Source organism: Mus pahari, chromosome 12 (genome assembly GCF_900095145.1).
Source record: "Mus pahari chromosome 12, PAHARI_EIJ_v1.1, whole genome shotgun sequence".
Taxonomy (NCBI): Eukaryota; Metazoa; Chordata; class Mammalia; order Rodentia; family Muridae; genus Mus; species Mus pahari.
The window spans coordinates 24388645-24411538 of record NC_034601.1 but is presented as its reverse complement, the minus strand read 5'-3'; the positions used below and the strand labels follow the sequence as shown (position 1 = coordinate 24411538).

The window sequence follows — 22894 nt, the reverse complement described above, 5'->3', positions numbered from 1 at the left end:
TTTTCTGTTTTCCATCTACATCTTGGCATTTGGCCTATCCTTTCAAGTAGTTTATTTGCCTAGTGAGACTCCTTTGGAGAAAATTAAATTTTAATTTGCAAGTGGTTATCAGTTGAACATAGCTTGTAAACTAGGGATGGGGGCCTGTGTCCACTTCTCCTCCAGGCTCTAGGACCTCATCTGGGGCAGACCTGTGCAAGCCCTGCAATGCTGCCTCGGTCTCTGTGGATTCAGATGTGTGCTTGTCTAGCTATGTTTAAAAGGCCTTGTTTCTTTGGTGTCATCCATCCCCTCTGGCTCTTACACTCTTACCACCTAGTTTTTTGCAGAGCTCTCTGAGTCCTGGGGGGGGGGGAGGGGAGGGAGTTGATGGAGATAGCCCTTTAGTATTCTGAAATCTCTCATTCTCTGCACAGTGCCTGGCTGTGGGTCTCCATCTTTGTCTGCAATGACTGCAGGAGAAAGCTTCTGTGCTGATGGCTGAGCCAAGCAATGATCTATAGGAATAGCAGAATGTATCAGGAGTCATTTTATTGCTAGGTCCATTGCCTGTCTAGTCTCAAGCAATGTTGGGTATGGATTCCATTTCATGGAGTAGTCAGATCTTGGTTAGGAATATTTTAAAAAGAGAAATATGTTAAGAAAACACTGATTATACTAAATTCAATGACATTAGATGGTTTTCCCACTCATTTTTGTCTTTCTGGTCCAGATTCTGAGATGAGCTGTGTTATTTAATATTCTCATACACATATGCGCATTCTAAGCAATGGCCATGTTTATAAGAAAATTGGTGCACTCAAATTCATTTGAATGAAACTGGCATTTTTCTCCTGGTTTTCATTTACTTGTTATGATTGTAGATAGCCACCAACTGTGTGTCGAATTCTGGATTTCATGAATGTTTATTCTAATGTCTACATTTGGAGTCTGCTTACTTAAACCTTAGAAGTGTCCCTTCTATAGGCCAAGGATGAAGGACTTACCTAGCATACACAGGATGTGTCTGATTCCCAGACTAGACAAAAACAGACCTCCCTTTCAGATTTTGATCTTCCTCATAAATCCCGTTGACTGTGTCTCTAACAAGTTATAGACTGTGTAGGGTTCTGTTCTCTTTTGCTCACAGCCATGCAGACCTTAATGAGAATCTCCCTATTGTTCTGCTGTGTCGGGAAGCATCCAGCCTCTACTCTGCCATTCATGACAGTGCCTCCATACCTTTCTGATATCTTGACCTTTGATGTTTCACCTCCTATAAATAAATGTAGGCGAGGCGATAAAGGGGAACGCATGGGTCAGCTATCACTCAGGTTGGGGATGGAAACCGAGGTGCAAAAGAGAGACTTAGCAGGTTGAAGTCAGAAAACAAGTTGGTAATGGAGATAGAACTTAGTTGCTTTGCCACCTCCACCACCACAGCCACCGCTATGCCGACCTTCAGCTCTCATCTGATGCTCTCACACAGGCACATTAGATGCCAAAAAAAAATTTTTGTAAATACAAAAACATAGTCACGCCAAAACATGTAAGTGCTGTGTTGTGTCACCAGCCTTGTAAAGCAGGATGTGAACAAGGGATGTGGCTCAGTGGGTAAAACACTGGCTGCCTCAGCCTGACAACCCGAGTTTAGATCTCCAGAACTGACTTTTAAAAGCTAGATGTGTTCTCTATGCCTCTGTAACGTCAGTGAACACCTACCTGGAGATGGGAGGCAGGGACTGGTAGATCACCAGCAGCTTGCAGGATGACCAGACTGGCCTATGCAGCAGCAAACCAAAGGAAAAAGATGTTGTCTCAATGCAATGAGGAAAGAGGACATCCATAAATATACAGTAGTACACACATTCCTGTACACACACACGCACACACATATCTGTACACACATGTGTGCAAACATATGCACATGCACACATGCAAACACAAGGAACCAGCAAATATTTCTGCAAAGAGTCACTCTATGCATGTTTCAGGCCTCTCTGGCCACACAGTATCTGTTCCAGCTAACTGACTCTACCACTGTGGCCACAAAGCAATCATGGATAATAAACAAATGAGTGAGTGCAGCTTAAAACTTTATTGACAATAAAACTTTATTGACGAAAGCAAGCAGTTCATTGCATGGAGCCTGAGCATTATCAACCCTAATCTGCAAGATTGGCTATTTGTCCGAGTTTATTCGAGAAGACACAGTCCTGAGGTCTGTCCTTGGTGAATCCAATCAGTATATTAGACAGTGGTCAAATTCATCTTAAGGGAGCTGCTGTATTAAAATGGCTTGGGAGAGGGGAGCTTAAATGACAGGACTCCATTTCTCATAGTTTTGGATGCTGAGATGTCCAAGTTTATGATGCTAAATAATTTGGCTCCTGCTGGAGACTTGCTTCCTGGCTTGTAGCTGCCTGCTTTGCTGCTGTATCCTGGTGAGGACAGACCATCTCTTATACTTTCCTTTGTTTTAATCCCACTCATGGGAGACTCACCTTCATGAGTTAATTACTTCCCAAAGACCTAGGTTCAAAATACAGTCACAATAGAGATTAGGTTTTAACATAGTTTAGGGCAGAGAATTGGTGTGTAGCACAGCTGATGAACAGGGTAGTTTTAGCATCTTTCCTTCCTCATCGGAGTAACATGAAGCTGTCTGTGACCTGTGTCTGTTTTGTGGTAAAGAGTTTTTGTGAAGTGAATGATGAGGCACAGTTAAGACATCCTATAGTTGCATAGGTGCTGGATAGACTTCAATGTGATCTTACACTTACCTCCCCTGTCTCTTCTCACAGTGCCTAAGAACTTCCCACAGGAGCTGAGGAATTACACAGTGCAAGGCTTCCGAGTCATTGCTCTTGCCCACAAAACCCTAAAGATGGAGAAGCTTTCAGATGTGGACCATCTAGCAAGGTAAGGAATTGGAAATCAGCACTAAGGGAAGGCCTTTGTACACGAAGGGAGAAAGCGCTGGGGCTGGACTGACAGACAGCTCACATCACCAGGGAGTTCTTGGAGTCAGAGAACTGATCTCATCCTGTCCTCTGGTTTGGAGATGGGCAGCTGTGGGCAGGACTTGCTCGGATCACATGGTTGCTTGTGACAAAGCAAATATAGCAGCTGAGATTTCCCAGACCCCACATCTAACCAATGCCCTGGTCTACAGAGTGCTCATCTTAGTCTTAGGCTTTGTCCCTTCCTAACTGTGAATTCTCATCCCAACTCTGAACACCATGCGGCAGACTTGCTTGAAGGTCCCATATTTGGAAGGTTTCCAGAATCCTTTTTTATTTCTGGATTTTTCAGGTCTGGGTATTTCATTTCCCTCAAATCTGAGAGGTAGTGGGTGCAAATTGAATTCCATATAAGAAGTAAAACTCAATATTTTTAATTACATTAAAGGGATAAATTGCCCTCCTTAGAGAATAATCTATTCACTGCTTTCTTTCAACTTTTAGGGTTTCCTTTTAAGTGATATATGTTTTTTTTTAAAAAAAACAAAAACAGAAAAACTAAGTAAGTGATAGTCCATATAGTCCTTATATTTAATATATTAAATTTATATTTCTAATTCAGAGATTTTCATTTCTTTTTTCTTTCACTTTTTCAGAGTTTGCTTTATTTATTTTTATTTATTTATTTGTTTACATCCCAAATGCTATTCCCTCCTGGTCCCCCCTCACAAAGTCCCTCTTCCCATTCCCCTTCCCTTCTCTTTTGAGAGGGTGTGTTCCCCGATATCTCCCCACCCTGGCACATCAAGTCTCTGCAGGATTAGGTGCATCCTCTCTCACTGAGGGCAGACAAGGCAACTCTGTTGGGAAATTCTGGCTACAGTTTTAGGGAGAGGCCCTGGTCCAGTTGTTGGAGGGCCCACATGGTGACTGAGCTGCACATCTGCTACATATGCTCTGCAGGCCTCGGTCCAGCCCATGTATGCTCTTTGGTTGGTAGCTCAGTCTCTGAGAGCTCCCAGCGATACAGATTAGTTGTCCAACTTTCTGTGGCGTTCCTATCCCCTTCAGGGCCTTCAGTTCTTCATCCAACTCTTCCATAAGAGTCCGTGACCTCCATCCAATGTTTGGCTATAGGTATTTGCATCTGTTTTAGTCAGCTGCTAGGTAGAGCCTCTCAGGGGACAATTATCCTAGGCTCCTGTCTGCAAGCACAACAGAGGATCATTAGTAGTGTCAGGGATTAGTGCTTGCCCATGGGATGGGTCTCAAGTTGGGCCAGTTATTGGTTGGCCATTCCTTCAGTCTCTGCTCAATTTTTGCCCCTGCATTTCTTTTAGACAGAACAGACTTTGGGACTAAAGTTTTGTGAGTGGGTTGGTATCCCTATCACTCCACTGGGGGTCATACCTAGCTATAGGAGGTGGCCTCTTCAGTTTCCACTCTTTTTTTTTTTTTTTTTTGGTTTTTCAAGACAGGGCTTCTCTGTGTAACCCTGGCTGAACACTCTGTAGTGGACACACTCTGTAGACCAGGCTGGCCTCGAACTCAGAAATCCGCCTGCCTCTGCCTCCCGAGTGCTGGGATTAAAGGTGTGCACCACCACGCCCAGCCAGTTTCCACTCTTAAGCACTCGAGCTAAGGTCACCCACATTGATTCCTGGAAGCCTCCTATAGATTCCCTTCACTCACTCACACCTTCAGCAGTGACAGATTTCCATTCATTCTCCTGACCCAGTGGCCCTCTCTCTTGTCTTTCTCCATACCTGATCCTGATCTGTACCCCATTCCCTGCCCCATCCCCTCTCCTATCCAGTTCCCTCCTTCTGTCTCTTAATACTATTTTATTCTCCCTTCTAAGTGAGATTCAAGTTTCCTCACATGGGCCTTCCTTCTTGTTTAACTTCTTTTGGGTCATGGGTGTCTTGTACTTTTTAGCTAATATCCACTTATCAGTGAGTACATATCATGGGTAACCTTTTGGGTTTGAGTTACCTCACTCAGGATGATATTTTCTAGTTCCATTCATTTGCCTGCAAAGTTCATCCATGATGTTCTTGTTTTGATTTGACAGCTGAATAATATTCCATTATGTAAATTAATCATACTTTCTATATCCATTCTTTGGTTGAGGGACATCTGGGTTGCTTCCAGTTTCTGGCTTTTATGAATAAAGAGCTGCTATGAACATAATGGAACACATGTCCTTGTATGGTGGAACATCTTTTGGGTATATGCCCATGAATGGTACAGCTGTGTCTTCAGATAGAACTATTTCCAACTTTTTAAGGAATTGCCAGATTGATTTCCAGTGTGGTTGTACCAGTTTGCAATCCCATCAGCAATAGGGGAGTGTTTTCTGTCTCCATATCCTTGTCAGCATGTGGTGTTGCTTGCGTTTTTGATCTTAGCAATTCTGATTGGTATAAGCTGGAATCTTAGGGTTGTTCTGATTTGCATCTCCCTGATGACTAAGGATGTTCAACATTTCTTTAAGTGCTTCTTGGACATTTGAGATTCCTCTGTTGAGAATTCTTTGTTTAGCTCTGCATCCAGGTTTTTAATTGGGCTATTTTGGTTGATAGAGTCTCACGTCTTGAGTTCCTTATATATTTTGAATATTGGCCTTCGTCAGTATAGGGTTAGTGAATATCTTTTGCTATTTTATCCTATTGGCAGTGTCTTTTGCCTTACAGAAACTTTTCACTTTCATGAAGTCACATTTATCAGTCATTGATCTTAGAGCCTGAGCCACTGGCATTCTGTTCAGGAATTTGAGAGATGTTTAGTTATATAGCTGACTCTTAGCAGTCGTATTCAAGTACCAATGTATTTGGTTAAATATTACTATCTTCAGGCTATGTCTTACAAAGATAATTGGTACCTTACATGGTACCTGTTTCCCCATCTATAAATTGTAGGAGTGGGTCAACTCCAAGGAGCTTTTCTGACATGTCATTTTTTGTCTTTGAAATAGAATCATAAAGCTCATTCAAACATATAATAACATCCTCAGATTTAACGCACAAGGCACTGGCTATTCTTGAACAAGCAGAAGATTCATTACACATAGGATGTTATAATTTCTCAGACACAAATTTGAATAACAGTATTAAGGTCATGAGCGAACCAAAAATTCACAAAGCTAGTGATAGAACGTGGAGAGCCCCAGCTGCCACATACAAGCACAGCTGTATTCTCACTGAAGAGCCAGTGGGGAAATAAACATTAATAGAAGTACACAAAAATCCACAAACTCTGCTGTCTTCCCATCCATTACAAGAATCTCCCAAGAGATATCAGGAATCCAAAATGCTTCTTATTGTGTAGCTGTTATTCTTCAACAGGGTAAGATAATATTGTTTTGATTTTTATCAGGATAAAATTTAGCAATTTTTTTCAGTCAGGAAAAGAAGTTTCTTGAAAACTGGAGTCACCAGAGGAAATTCAAAGTTTCTTGAAATATCTTAGAAAATCACCCAAAATAGAATGACAGAAGAAAAACTTCCTTAAGCCCTAATCCATTCTTAGTGTATCAGATATCTACTAATTTTCAGTCTGTATTAGATGTTCAGGGGCTATAGAAATGAACGAAATTAATTCCTTGATCCCAAGAATTTCATATCTTAATTGGGGAAAATAGAAAATAAAATAAATCTATACTAAATTGTCTCATCAGTGGCTCTTAAATATCTTAGAGGGGAGGAATGAATTAGATGGGAAGAACTTTTCAAGCTACACATTGATGTTCTACATAAAAAGGCCAAAGACGTCCTCTGAGGAGAAGCATTTGAACAAAGATGTGAGTAGCTAAGAGGCAAGAAGACCTCATCAGAGTCTGAGCACTGAAGGATGAGGCATTGGGTGCCATTGCTGATGATGTAGTGTCAGTAAGAGACCCACCACATGCCTGGTCGCCTGACTGAGGGGGTAAGCTGTAGTAGAAACAAATATACTCATTTGTTTTTTGCCATTGTGCCCATTGCTTGGTGTCACATCCATAAAATTGTTGTCAAAACTGATCCCAAGGGAATGTCCCCTTGTAATTTCTTCTTAGAGTTTCCATTTTCAGTCTTACATTGACATTTCCTATCCATCTCCAGTTGATCTTTGTATACATGTTGTATTGATTACCATTGCATTGCTCTGACCCCATACCTATAGAAATAATGGTGGGGCAGAAGACTTTATTCTGGTTCCCAGTTTCAGAGGGATTTTAGACACTTGACGGCAGGTGAAGAAGAGGAGAGTACTTCTATCTACTGTGCTGGCTTGGGAGGCAGAGAGGTTCATATGGCAGCCACCAGTAAGCGAAGAGCACAGGAATGAACCATGTCTTTCTCTAGCAACCTACTTTAAAAGGAAATTAATATTTACATTCATAAAGAGCACAATTTCACAATAAAAACAGTAAATCTGATTTTTAAATGGTAAAAGGAGACACTTGTCTAAGACACTTGATACACATATAGCAAGCATAAAGTGCATAAAAGGGCATTGAAATTTACCAATCAATGGTGAAATTAAATGAAAAGCAAAACCACAATGAGATCATTGCCTGCCTAGTAAGATTGCTGATTAGAGACCAAAGAGATGTCTCAATGGCTAAGAGCACTTGCTGCCCCTGCAGAATCAGTTCCTAGCACTACATACCAGCTCACAGCCAACTATAACTACAGTTCCAAGGTGATCTGACCCCATCTCACTATCATCTGGTTTCCCTGGAATCACGTACACATGGTGTGCACATATATACATGCAGATAAAACACTCACACCTTAGTGAGTCTAAAGGTGGAGAAGGAGGAAGAAGAGGAGGAGGACAAGGATGGCTGACTAAAGTGTTGAAGGTGTAGAGACATCGAAATTTATCCCACTAGTAATGGGAGTGGGAAATTATGTAACTTCTGTGGAAAACAGAGTGAAGGTTCTGAAATGAGTTACAAAGACAACATACTTAGGATCCAGCAACCTCCTAATCCTACTTTTGGACATAAAGGAATTGAAGCCAGCATCTCAAGAGGACACCACAAATCCCACATGCTTCACAGCATTGTTGATGATAACCACAATTTAGAAACAGCCTTACTCTCCATCAATTAATTAATATAGAAAATATAGTATATACATGCTATTGGATACCATTTAACCTTTAAAGACAAGGGAATCCAGGGAGCCACAGGCTACTGTGCAGAGATGGCCAAGTCCAAGAACCACATCACACACAACCTATCCCCAAAAAACAGAAATGGCATTAAGAAGCCACAGTCACAAAGGTATGAATGGCGCAATGGGGTCAACCCCAAGTTCCTTAGCAACATGTATATTGCTAACAAGCACAGCAGGAAAGCCCCAAAGAAGATGCAGACAAATGATGTAAAGGCGATGATTGTGCATGCAGAGGCCTTCAAGGCCCTTGTGACGCCTAACGAGGTTAAGCCCAAGATGGGAAAGGTCCCCAGCCACAAACTCAGCCATCCTGCTGCCATTGCTTGCTCCAAGCTTGGCAAGTGGATTCGAGGTTACATGGCCAAGGGTCACAGGCTCTATCAAACAAATCCCAAGGCTCAAACTAAGGGAGAGTCCAAATTTCCAGCTTGGGCTCCTAACGGTACCCAGGCCTCTATAAAGGTCCCATAATAAAAGGCTTCTATCTGCCAATGTAAAGATCGATGGACTAAGGAAACACACATACTTGTAGATTGCCATTGCCCAATGTTGATTTTATAAATAAACTTGAGACAAGATTTGGAAAAAGGAGTAGGTGATGAAATCCTGCCTCTGAGGCAATGTGTCCTAATGTGGAAGATGGGAAGCTAATGGGAATAAACCTAGCAGAGGAGGAGAAATACCACCTGATCCTGCTTGCACCAAGTAGTTGAAACTGACTCCTAGATTGAGTAAAGTGGCAGTTATTCTAGGCTGGAAGGAGAGGGAGGTTCATGGGGGAAGGTTTTAGTTCTGCAAGGTGGATATGCTCTGGAGGTCTGCTCTGTTGCACACTGTCTCTTGCTCACTGTGGTGTGTTGCCCAGTTACCGTTGTGTTAGAAGAGTGGATCTCAAATGTTCTCATCACAAAGAAAAGAACAAAATGGGAGCAGGGAAACCTTCAGGGTGATTGGAGTGTTTCCTCTTTTGAAGATGGTATAGTTATACAGTTGTGTTTGAACCTATATAATTGTGTACTTTAAAGGTGTCCAGGTTTCATGTAACAGTTTTACTTCAATAAAACACTTTATGGATCTAACAAAAACAATCAAGTATTTAAAACACTTTATGAATCTAACAAAAACAATCAAAGAGTCTAGAAAGACAGCTCAGTGGATAAAATGCTTGCCATACAAGCATGAGGGCCTGAGTTCAATCCTTAGCAACCACAAAAAAGGTCATATTGGTTTGTTATCCCAACACTGAAGAGCAAAGCCAGACAGATCTCTGATTATTACTGGCCTAGACTTACAGACAAGCCCCAAGTTCCAGTGAGGGATCTTCAAAGAAAATAAAAGGTGGACAGAGCCTACACATGCATGTGCACTTGCCCATACAGTCACCCTACACACAAGGGGACACAGGTACCTTCCACACATTTGTGTCCATACATACACAGTGTCTTAGTCAGGGTTTCTATTCCTGCACAACATCATGACCAAGAAGCAAGTTGGGGAGGAAAGGGTTTATTCCGCTTACACTTCCATACTGCTGTTGATCACCAAAGGATGCAGGACTGGAACTCAAGCNGGTCAGNAAGCAGGAGCTGATGCAGAAGCCATGGAGGGACGTTCTTTACTGGCTTGCCTCACCTGGCTTGCTCAGCCTGCTCTCTTATAGATTCCCAAGACTCCCAGCCCAGAGATGGCACCACCCACAAGGGGCCCTCCCCCCTTGATTACTAATTGAGAAAATNCCTTACAGCTGGATCTCATGGAGGCATTTCCTCAACTAAAGCTCCTTTCTCTGTGATAACTCCAGCTGTGTCAAGTTGACACAAAATTAGCCAGTACAATTGACCCCTTGTCAACTTGACACACAAACACATCACTAGTAAGCCTCAACCCTTAGTTCTTATTCATCCCCAAGATCTTAAATAACTTTAAAAATCCCACGGTCTTCCCAAGTTCTTAAAATTTCAATCTCTCTTAAAATCCAAAGTCTTTACAATTAAAAGTCTCTGTGGGTTCCACTAAAATACTTCCTTCAAGAGGGAAAAGCATCAGGGCACAGTCACAATCAAAAGCAAAATCAAATTCCAACCATCCAATGTCTGGGATCCAACTCAAAATTTTCTGGGCTCCTCCAAGGGCTTGGGTCACTTCTCCAGTCCTGTCTTTTGTAGCACACACCTCGTCCTCTAGGGTCCAGATGCTTGTACTCCACTACTGCTGCTGTTCTTGGTGGTCATCTCATGGTACTGGTATTTCCAAAACACTGCATGACACCTTCAGTCCTGGGCCATCAACTGCAACTGAGGCTGCACCTTCACCAATGGTCTTCCATGGCCTCTCACAGTGCCAAGCCTCAGCTGCTCTGTGTGACCCCTTCATGCCTTCAAAACCAGTACCACCTGGGTGACTCTTACACATTACCAAGTCCTGCTGCAGCACAAAGTACAACCTTGGCTATCTCTGGAACACAGCCTCTTTGTGCTCTCACAAAATACTTCCCAGAAGATGTCACCTCAATGATGCTGGTCTCTTCTTAATCACCGCTAATTTCTTAGCTCCAGCTAACCAGCATCAATAGTCCCAGTAATCCAAAGGTTTGCTTTAGTAGTTCTGGTATCTTGTTAATCACAGCTGATTCTTCAGCCCCAGCTAACCAGAACCACAGAATTGTCACAATCCAAAATAGCAATGGCCTTGAAAAGAGTCTTTAATTTTCTCTCTGAAATTTCACAAGCCAGGCCTCCATCTTCTGCACCAGGCCTCCATCTTCTGCACTGCTCTCAACATTATCTTCCAAGCTCATTTCCATACTGCTGTTGATCACCAAAGGATGCAGGACTGGAACTCAAGCTGGTCAGAAAGCAGGAGCTGATGCAGAAGCCATGGAGGGACGTTCTTTACTGGCTTGCCTCACCTGGCTTGCTCAGCCTGCTCTCTTATAGATTCCCAAGACTCCCAGCCCAGAGATGGCACCACCCACAAGGGGCCCTCCCCCCTTGATTACTAATTGAGAAAATACCTTACAGCTGGATCTCATGGAGGCATTTCCTCAACTAAAGCTCCTTTCTCTGTGATAACTCCAGCTGTGTCAAGTTGACACAAAATTAGCCAGTACACACAGTAAGCAGAATTAACCAGTGAGTTTTCAGTTCTAGTTGGCAAGAAATTGTTAATTCATTTCATATGTAAAAATTAAATAGTTTGTTTAGTATTTAATAATAGGTATCATCTGAACATAAGACACTGCAGTAATGATAGCATCATGCAGAACGCACCCAGTGATTGTCAAACAGGTCTGCATTTTTAAATATAAGGTCAAGGGAAAAGATTTGAAAGAATTTGGAGATAAAAAAATTACATAGTTAACAATTAAAAAATAAGATCGGGAAGACAAAAACGGCATTTTTAAATGTAGCTGATAATGGAAGGAGACTGGTTTAGGGGAACAAGGGATGGTATGGACAGCAGACAACTGGTTTTCATTATACGCTCCTGAGTTCCTTTCTTTTTAAGGTGTGCACTATTCCATTAGTAAAACATAGACAGAGGTTCTAAAGAAAAGAAATCAATCAGCCACGGGCATGCCACAGTGCTGCACCTTAAAAATGTCAATTTTCTCCCGACCCCAAAGGGAGAAAGTGGAGTGTGAGTTGGCATTTCTGGGACTTCTCATAATGGAGAATCGCTTGAAAAAGGAAACAAGGCCAGTGCTGAAGGAGCTGAGCGAGGCCCGCATCAGGACCGTGATGGTTACAGGTATGCGTGCTTCTAGAGTCCAGCAGTTAACAAAAAGAAAGGTGAAGTGACCAAGGCCATGTGACTGACGCAGACAGCAAGTGTGGCCTGATCACCTTGCAGCACCCCAAGCAGGAACGGCCTTTTCTGAGGCAGTGACCGTATCTTCTCTTCCCAGTAGTGGTGTCCTATCCAGGATCATGCAAGGAGAACTCTTTATACATAGGCTGGGGAGATAATGCAGTCAGTAACGCGCTTGCTGCTCATTAAGAGCTGGGTTCAGATGGATAGTCAACTCCTAGGTTAAAAACAGACTGACTGAGGTGGCACACGCCTGCAATCTCTGCACTGGGAGGTGGAGACTGAAGGATGCTGGGGGTTTACTGTCCAGACAGCCTGGCTAGATCAAGGAGCTCTGATACACACACACACACACACACACACACACACAGAGGCACACACATGCACACACACACACACGCACACACACAAACACATGCACGCACGTACGCACGCACGCATGCATGGTGCATGGTAATCAAACCTAAGTGTGACCTTGTCAGTGTTCTGTCTTGTGTTACGTGCCCATTCCAAGGCTTTTGTGTTTAGGACCAATCGCAAGGATGGACTGTGCCTTCAGCCTGGTGTCATTTGTCCACCACTGAGCACTATCTGTTATCTCAACATTAATCATGAAGAGCTCATACATTTCTTCATTCATTTATGCGTGGTTAGGAAACACACAGCGGGAGAGATGTTGGCTTGGTGTTTGCTCACTAGAGGCATACACTTGGGTGGGAGGAAAGATAAATAGTTATAAAACAACAAAGAAACCACAGAATGCATGCAATGACTAACAGCAAACGGGTGGAGAGACATCTTAGTTTCAGTGACTGTCTCTTTGTCATCTAGGTGACAATCTTCAAACTGCCATCACTGTTGCTAAAAATTCTGAAATGATTCCCGTGGGCAGCCAGGTCATCATTGTCGAGGCTAATGAGCCAGGAGACCTTGTTCCTGCTTCTGTGACCTGGCAGCTGGTGGGGACCCAAGAGCCAGGCTCTGGGAAGAAGGTGAGCAGATGTTCCAAGACCTCCGGCTGGGTCTGGGTTGGTGGAACACAGCCCCGGTATGGAGCAACCATCTGCATCCTGGAAACCATCATAGTAACAATCCCTCGGCTGTGTCTTTGCGTGTGGCACCATGCAGAGGGTTTTCAGTGGCATCTTACAGATCCAGTCACAAATTATCATCACCTAGGGGCGTTTACAAGTGCCCTACTGCAGGCCGCAGCAACTGAGTCCGAGTCCCTGGATAGGAGGGAGACGAGAAGCACCAGAGCACCATCTCAGGTTCCACAGAAATCCACGGGCATCCGTGTTGCACAGTGCCTTGCTGGGAAGCTGGCAAGGGTAGAGTTTCCCAGAAAGCTTCCCCAGACAAGAACAGGAACGAGATCGCCTGAAACTTCACTTCCATGTCACTCCAGAGCATGACCCTTCTGGTAAAGACCTATAGAAGTGTTTCTTACTTTCAGACTGAAAAGCCTTTCACGTTGTTACATAGACATGGGACTTTGGTGCAGCATACAGACCGGCAAGTATACAGAGTAGCCCTGGGTTGTTTTGTGTATAACCTCTAATTACATACGTTAAAAAAAAAAACAAACCATCAGTTCTCTCTCTGCCTTCTGCAGCTCCATAGTATCCATTTCACTGTGAACCTGCTTGCTTCAGACAGTACCTGTGTATCCCTGTATCACAGAACCCTGGGACTTCACTGATTTAACAAGCAGGCTATCTGTGCTCAAATTCATTCACATCCTATACTGTTTAAATTCAGTCCTATGGAAATGTAAAGCCTGTTGAGATAAATCTCAAGAGAGCTGATAAAGCTCACTCATCATAGGTGACTGACAGGAAGAACCACTGGACGCCGTCAAATGGGTCCCCTTGAGCCGGCAGTCAGCAAGAGGTAGAGCTCAGCAGAGGGGGGTGCCTACAAGTGGCAGGCAGGGAGGGGTCTGGGAATGCTTGATAATGGTGCAGGAGATGTAGGTGAGAAGGAGGCTCTGGATGGGGCTCCCTGTTTTAGAAGGGGGTCACAACAGAAGTTAGAGTTTTCTTCTGGAGAAAAAGAGCTAGGTCCTGAGAACAAAACTATGCCTTCTTGAAGTGAAGAAATAGTCGATGAATGGTACAAGATCCTAGGGAGCACAGTGCACATGAGGAGGAAGGATAGAGATGTTCTTGCCCTCCCCCACTGGCTCCCAGTTGGCACATTGCTATGAAGAGACAATCACAGGAAAGGATGCGAGCTGGCAGAGCATCATAGAGTTCTGTAATATCAGGGGTCATTTTGCTTGTCATCTTCCTGTTAAGGTTGAGGTTCCATGGGCAAACAACCCTTTCCACCCTTGCTGATGCTTGCTCATTTCTTTGTGCCACACACATTCACTTCCTTCCATGTGTCACCGGGAAGCCAGCACTGCTTTACTAGCCCATGCAGAAACAGTGCCTCTCGATTTCAGGACACCTACATTGACATCGGAAACAGCTCTGTACCTGACGGCAAAGGTTACCATTTTGCAATGAGTGGGAAGTCATACCAAGTGTTATTTCATCATTTCTACAGCATGCTGCCACAAGTAAGTATTGACGGAACGTGGCGCTTTGTCTGGGTCTTCAAGTGAGTGGAATGCAGAGTTAGGAAGGGGACGGGCCACTGAGGAGGGCTTGGGTTTGAGAATGTGTGTCGCTGAAGGCACCTGGAATTTGCAGGAGGTTCCTGGTCCTATCTAAATCCATCAGACTCTACACATAATATACTGTGGCCCTTCAGACTTCTGTGCTGATAGATTCTCTCAACCCTGTGGCTAGTCCAAGCTCAGCCTCCTTCCCCCCTCCCTCCTTTTCTCCATTCCTTCTTCCTTCCCTCCCTCCATTCTTCTCTTCCCTGACACCACCTCAGAGTAGACCCACACATCAGCCCTACCTGCACGTTAGTGTCTCTGAAAGCCACTAGCCCGCATCAGGCAGAGCTCCATTCCCCTGCTGTTTGGAGCCTTAAATCACATCAGAAGGGCAACAAAATGCACCACAGTTCATTCTCAAAATCATTTGTTATCTTGTCCTCCGTGTATCCTGCTTTAAAATAGTGCTGAACAGGGTTGCGCTGTCAGTGTGGTGGAGACACATGGCGTACACACTGAGGGTCGCAATGATCTGTTAGCAGAGTCTAGAATATTCTGCCACCTCACCCATCCTTGGTAAGTCAGGGGCTGAAGAGATTGAAGCCTAAAGGCTTTGAGGCAGCTTTTCTTCCAGTCCTTATTGTGAAGGTGGGAATCTGAGCCTCAGAGAGGTTAAACCACTCAACTAAGGTTTGCACAAGTTCTGGGAGCAGATCCTGACTTCTCTCATCTGGTTTGTTGCACTCTGTCTGTGGCAACAGATAGTAAAATAGCTGCATTTCCCAAAGAATTGTCCTCTGATTTTACCTTCCCTCCTTCTTCCTCGCTGCTCTGTTAATGAAAAGTTACCCCTTCTTGGGGAAAGGAAGCAAAGTAATTGGGTCCAGAAAAAAACTAATGGAGTTGTGATGGAGGACGTAAAGTTCAATATTAAAGCATTACATCCCTCATCCCTGTTCCTGGCATTGGGTCTAATGCCATGCACTGTGTTAAATCAGTGGCCAGGAGTGATTGTTCAGGACTTTCGTTTTTGAAACATTCTCCTTCCTAATCTTGTTTTTTCCCCCCTCTTTAGATTCTGGTTAATGGAACCATCTTTGCAAGAATGTCTCCTGGGCAGAAGTCAAGCCTTGTGGAAGAGTTTCAGAAATTAAAGTAAGTGATGGGCAGGGAAGGAGCACATGCCGGTTCTCCATGGCAGCACACTGCCCACCCCATGGCATCTGAGGGTAGCGTTGTTAGTTGTTTCAGGTTTCTATGGATCAGGTATCCAGATGTGCCTCAAGTAAACCTCGGTTCCTGAACTGAGGATACAATTATGAAAGGACGTGAAGTGGTGTGAGCCAGGACTGGAGCATGGTTGTTAGCAGGGTGGCTCAGCTACCACCTCCCTCACATGATTAAGCTCCTTGCGTTTGCTGGAACAGAGACACGGGTAGTAGGGGGAAGCGAGTCTCCGCTCCCTGAGATATGGGTCCCTTCATAGGGAAGAAGCTAACGTTGCCACTGACATCTGTATGTAAGGCGAGAAATCAAGAGTAATACTGGAGCAGAGGGATGGAGGGGAGAGGAGGGGAGGAAAGAATAGCATTACCATCTTTCATTTCTTAATCTTAGAACAGTTTGGTGCCTTCTCTTCATTAGAAGCAAGACACTATGTCCTGCTGTCTTAGTCAGGGTTTCTATTCCTGCACAAACATCATGACCAAGAAGCAAGTTGAGGAGGAAAGGGTTTATTCAGCTTACACTTCCGTATTGCTGTTGATCCACCAAGGAAGTCAGGACTGGAACTCAAGCAGGTCAGAAAGCAGGAGCTGATGCAGAAGCCATGGAGGGATGTTCTTTACTGGCTTTCTCAGTCCACTCTCTTATAGAACCCAAGACTACCAGCCCAGAGATGGCACCACCCACAAGGGGCCCTCCCCCTTGATCACTAATTGAGAAAATGCCTTACAGCTGGATCTCATGGAGGCATTTCCTCAACTGAAGCTCCTTTCTCTGTGATAACTCCAGCTTGTGTCAAGTTGACACACAAAACCGGCCAGTACATCTGCCTATACTCAAAGGAGTGGACTTCACAACAACATGCAATGCAGGGGGTGGGAACAGTTGAGGCACATTTTAGACCTGACTACACCGCAGAACATTCATTTTGTGGCCCATAAAGCCCATCTTACAGGAATATTACCTGCTTAGATGCAGAGAGAAGAAATAATGTGGGCACGTGTAGCTCAGGATGGGAATGGCGGGAAAGTGTGTGCCCTTTCTCCCAAAGTGTGATCCATTAGAGGATGCATGGCATTTTTAGACCCTCTTAGTATGAACTGAAATGGCAGCTTACAGGAACCAGAGACGGGGGCAGGGGGCGAGATTCAGAACCCTCTCAAAGCATTGATGACCAAGTTCCATCTGAACAGAGGAGTTCTTGCTGACACTGGACCCACCTATTCATTCCTTGCCAAGTTAGTTTCTAGCCTGAAGGTTTCAGATAGCAAAAAGACACAGAGTGTCAAAGCCATCAGACCAGACTGCCTCTTCCTATGAGATTTGACCAGCTAAGCTCCTTAGCAAAGTCTCAAATGCCTTCCATTAGCCCCCGTACTCTCAGACTAAGTAAGTGGCCAGGGATAAGTGACTAGCTCATTTACAGGCTCATTACATGACATTGGCTGAAGAGAGTAATCTTCCTGTCTCAATGCCTGAGCAACATTGGCTGACACTCTGAAAGCCACATTCCCCTAAAACACATTTAGCTTAGGAAGACACATACTGTGACAGAATGAGCTGTCTTCTCAGTCACTTGTCGTCCTCTTTGTGGTCTTACCCTTGGCAATGCATATCAAGCAACTCTGGATGAAGGAAGCCAATTAGATGATTACAGGTAGCAGTGACACTGTGGCACAGTATGCAAATGTTCGTGATCCCACTAGCCCAGCATTAGGCTGCATTTGTATACATTGGACAGTGCTTGCACTGTAGAAACAGTCCAAGAGGCAACTTCTTGTGGGTTAACTAATAATAGGGATAGCCTAACAGAACTTGACTTTTATCGCTTATGATCCAATTTTGGGAAAATGCCACTGAATCATTTAGAGCATTACCATGAGTCACTGTCGATAAGTGGCATTCACTTGTAATAGAAGGTTCAATGGACCCTGCATAAGAAATCCCTTACTCCTGGCAGCAACTTTAAAATTTATCTTTCCACTTAGATCCTGATTGCATAGCAAGCGGATATACATGGGGTGCATGTTATGTCACTGCTACTCTGAGACACACCAAGAATGCTCTAATTGTATCTGCTAAGCCCTTCTAACAGTGAAACTGAACTCTCGGCTGCAGCTTGGCCAGGTTGGGCTGTGCTCTGCCCACTAGGTTGAATGAGAAGTGTGCAATCACGACCTTGTTATAATCATGACTCCTCGAGCTTGAGCTTGATAGGGTGGACACAGTCAACCTAACATTCAAGTGTGTGATTCCTGTCATTGATGATGCTCCTGGTGTCATCACTGTCATTTCAGTGATTGGGACAAATTAAGTCAGGGGTCTTTTCCCTCTCAGACAAAGATTCTCAGCATCATTTTCTTGATTCCGCATCTCTTCAGGATACACACACACACACACACAGACACACACACACACACACACACACACACACACGAGTTAGTTATAATGGAAGTGATTCAAGAGACCTTCTGACCTGTTGCGTTTTATATCTTTTTATCTGTAGTTATTATGTGGGCATGTGTGGAGATGGAGCCAATGACTGTGGGGTGAGTACACATAACTTTTGCACTTTTGTGAATACGAGCCGCACTTTGGAATCTCTCTTGAGTTCTCCAAGGCCCCCTAGGGCCTCTTTATCCTTCCTTCAGCAGCCAAGCGGTCATACTTACCACTCCCTGAGTATGGGTTAGAAACAGAAAAACCTAAGACCACTTCTGCTGTCTTCTGGCAAGTCCCAGAATAATAAAGCAATGCTGCTGACACTCCCAAAGCTCAGACCCATTGGGGACTTTACAACATTATCTGGTTTAAGCCTTAAGGTTAACACATTAAGCCTTCAATGTTACCTATAAGGACTGGAAGCCTCTAGGAGATGATATACATTTGTACAAGGTGCATAGCTGGTAAAGCCTTAGAGAAGGAAAAGGTTGGAATTCATAAAGTTTTTAATTATGTGTAAATTGGATTTATTCCCTCCAAACCCACTCTGAGGGTAATTTTTGAAAATTAGGTTTCTCCCATATTGTTATGAAATCCTAAATGGTATGGGTTTTACACTCTGTAGAAAAACTAAAATTAAGTGAGTCTTGGGTTATTCATTCCCAGCAGAAGGTGAGTATATATTTTATATTCTGACTTTTAAAGATGTGGGTGAAATAACAGTTGACTGTCAAGACTATTCATGTACTTTAATAGCTAACTTTGGTGCATGGATTGAAGAACAGGGCTTGGGGTGTAGCTGAGTAGTAGAGCCCTTGCCTAGCATGAGTGATGCTCAGTCCATCAAACAGTGCACAGCAGAAGAGGGGGGTGAAAAGGAGGAGCGAGGGAAACAGAAAGAAAAGGGAAAGCGCTTTAATATCCAAAGCTTATTAGAAATGCCAAATCTGTTTATTCATTTTACTTTCCGCTTAAATATTTTTCCAATGTCTGTAAAAATTGTGTTCATACTTAAAGACTTAGTGTACATTATCTTTTTGCCTGTGTTACATAAGAAACACAACCCATTCATCCAACCTAGGGCGAGTTGCTTTTGCTATTAATTATGTGACATTTATAGCAAAACAAAAATACCAAAAAGTTATAATCTCTGTTCCCCCCAAATGCGATCATCTGATGGAGGAATCTTGCATGAATTAATCCTGCCATATGGCAGGCAATCTTAAACTACATAATAGAGGCATAAACACTGAGGGAGAAAGGAGGAGGCAGGCGGTGTTCTAAGATGAACTGAACTGGAATCTTTTAATCTATTGCAAAGCAAACGATGCTATCAAGCCCTACAGAGCAACCTGAATACAAAATTTCATTTGGGTTTTCTGGTTTGCCTATGGGCTGGTCTATTGTGTCTTCTATGGACAGCCTTGGGCTTTCATCAGAAGAAATAAATGAACCCTCTGTGAAGCAACACATGGATCACCATGTGCCCGTGGGTATGTGTGGCTTGATTTGGACATCTAATGGTGATGCTGTGTGCCCCACACTCTTTACCAGCAGCTAGCTACTTGGTTGGATCAATCAACAAGGAAAGGTATCACTAGATATCTTTCCTGTTATTTTTCTCTATTGAAGACGGCCCTACTAAGTGTAAAAGCTAAGATAGTGTAAGGGTCATATCCTTGTCCATACAGATTCTGCCATTCTTTTTAGAGATTTGTTTTATTTTTCACTGTGTGTGTGTGTGTGTGTGTGTGTGTGTGTGTGTGTGTGTGTGTGCTGTGTGCTGTGTGCTGTGTGTGTGTGTGTGTGTGCACATGTGCAAGTGCCTTAAAATTACAGATAACTCTGACCCTTTCAACATGTGTGCTTGGGTTTTTTGAAAGGCTAGTATAGACTGTTGCTTGCTAAGTCAGTGGTTCTCAACTTGTGGGTCATGACCCCTTTGAGGGTTGAATGACCCTTTCACAGTGTTTGTATGTCAGATATCCTGTGTATCAGATATTTACCTTACCATTCATTACAGTGGTCAAATTACAGCTATGAAGTAGCAACAAAAGTAATTTTATGGTTGGTGGTCACCACAACATGAGGGACTGTATTAAAGGGTAGCAGCATTAGGAAGGTTAACAACTACTATGCTAAGAAATCTCTCCAACCATTTCCCCATGCTTTTATAGAAGTTTTGAATAAGTGCTTCCATTTGCTGATGTTGTATGTGCCACAAAGATAGTATAGTATACGTGCATGTGTGGAAACTTGCACATGTGCATGCACATGCTTCTGTGGATCACCATGCAGTCCATTCCTCTTCCATGGTAACTTTATGGATCAGGAGAGACAGGCTATATGGATGAAAGAGCATATAAATAGAGACCTGAATATGGACAAATACAGTATTATAACTGACATACAGCAAATAGCCTAGTATTTGAGTAGAAGAGCCTGGTCTGAAGAGCCATGGTTTGACATGGTTGAATCATTCCAGGCTTTGAAAATGGCTCACGCTGGCATCTCACTATCAGAACAGGAAGCATCCGTGGCATCTCCCTTCACCTCGAAAACAGCCAATATCGAGTGTGTGCCTCATCTCATCAGGTAAGCCAAAGAAAGCTTCCCCAGTACCTCACCACTGTAGCTCATTGTCTGGCTCTGGAAGCAGACAGAATTGGACCCTAAGTCATAACGACGAGGGAAGGTGTGAATCTAGGGGCAGGCCTAGTGCTGTTGGGTTACTAGTCAAGGGACGATTCCTGTTGCTTTTTCTAGCACTAACAAACCCACACAAAAAAGGTGACTTTCATCCACATTTAAGAAATAGATGGGTGTGACAGGTAGACCACTAAAAGCTTTCTTTGATATTTAAAACCTGATTGAATGTCTTCTCTTTCCCTTAATTTCATATACTGGGTACCTTCTGTGATATTTGACCAGGAGTTTGGGATGGGTTGGAGGGCAGGATAAGGATGCATCATTAGATAACTTCTATCAATACTACTGTATACTTCTAAACTAAACATTTGCGAACATCAGGGTGCAGTCATAGGAGGCATTAAACGTCACTGGAGGTTTGGAAGGAGGGACATGCATTTGCTTTCCTTTACTGAATGCATTTCGAATTCGTTTCTACTTACATTTTAGGTGTAACGACGAATAAAGCATCCAGTTTTGTATTTTCTTCATAAATCTTTCCCCCTATTGTTCCTAGAATACCTGAGGGTAACTGGTTTTCTCCAGGGCCAGAGGGCTGGTAGCTACCATGCAGCTTACTCTGGAAAGAACAACCAGATGATTCTTTACCATTTTCTTGGTGCCTCAGAGCACAGGGTGACTGGTGGGATGGGATAAGGCCTGAAATACCATGCCCTGCTCGCACATCCACCAGGCAGCTGGATCACATGTCCTTGGTCCTTGGGCATCTACATCTGTGTTCTTCTGTACTCTTAAGCACAGTCACTGCCTGTGCCTCCCAAGCATAACTGTGACCGATGTATTATGCATCAGGAATGTATTTATAATGCAGTATGTTGGTGTAGAATACGTCATGATATAAGATTTCTGGTAGTGGTAGATTATTTATTATTAAGAGTTCAGGGTAGATTCTCTTTGCTTCTGTATTTGATAGCTTTGAAAAATTAGACATGGTTCAGTGTTCAGCTCCTTAAGGCTCATTTTGTCCTTTGGTATTCTCTACACATACTTATTCCTGGGAAAGACCCTTACAAGGGCGATGTGGTACAAGTCTTACATGCATAGGTCTAGGCCCACTGGTTTCTTTGTCATTCTTCAGAGCAGGAGCTTGTTATAGTTCACGTCCTTGTGGCGAAAAAAGCTGTATCTTTTTATTATGATTATTATTATTTCTGTATCACTGTCTAGCTCTAAGCAGAGAATCCGATGGACTGCTGCAAGAGGTTCAGATAAATGTACGAGCTACCAAAATTCATAATCATTAGGAATAGCAGTGATCTTAGAAGCTCACGAAGACAGCTTTTATCCTGCCCTTAGAAGCGTGTTTTGTACATTGTTTTGAATCTAGCTGTCCTAATTTTCCTGAAATTATATACAACTGCAAGGGAAAAGAAGATGAAATCATAATGTTTATGTCAGACTTGGGAAAACAACCCAAGCTTTGCTTCTTTCCTTGGCCTGTTTTATTTTTCTTCTTCCATCCTTTGTTGAAAACAAATGCTAGCTGTTCACAGCCTGGTGGGAAACATCTGGCTGACATAGCCTGGCCACCTCCCAACCTTGCATCCATTGTGCCTGAGGCAAGAAGTTAGTCATTTGGCTTCCAGGTCTGCCATTTTATGTTTCAATGCAGTTCTAACATCTTTTAACTGAGCAGGTGCCTGTGTCACTAGGGACTAGAAACAAACTAAAGCCATGTGGGCTCATGTCCGTCTTGGCAAGGGGAAGCTGCAGAGTCAACATGCTACATTCTCACACTGTCCTCCAGTCCAAAAATCAAAACCTCAGCTAAAAGCCATTTTCCCCCCAAAGGATGAATATGCAGTTTCCAAGCTGTAGTTTCTATAGTAGTCTTGATCTTTTGATCTCTTTACCAATTCAGAATTACCTTGGTTTTTTCACAATATCACAGATGGTAAAAACCATCAGGACTCCATTTTAGATTTGCATTCATACTTTCTAAAATGCGAGAACACTGATCTTAGCTCTGTGTGTCTGAGAGCCACTAA

At 43.4% G+C, this 22894-nt stretch overlaps 1 protein-coding gene across 3 annotated transcripts in view; it reads left to right on the top strand.

Moving 5' to 3' along the window:
- Positions 1-22894, top strand: part of Atp13a5 (ATPase 13A5) — a 133471-nt gene that overhangs the window by 80600 nt on the left and 29977 nt on the right. For all 3 annotated transcript variants that reach the window (XM_021209413.1, XM_021209412.1, XM_029544504.1), the window contains 7 exons: positions 2784-2901; positions 11736-11860; positions 12752-12912; positions 14370-14486; positions 15607-15686; positions 18262-18304; positions 20683-20792. In XM_021209413.1, coding sequence (XP_021065072.1) covers positions 2784-2901; positions 11736-11860; positions 12752-12912; positions 14370-14486; positions 15607-15686; positions 18262-18304; positions 20683-20792 — 754 coding nt within the window. The remainder of the gene's footprint in view (positions 1-2783; positions 2902-11735; positions 11861-12751; positions 12913-14369; positions 14487-15606; positions 15687-18261; positions 18305-20682; positions 20793-22894) is intronic.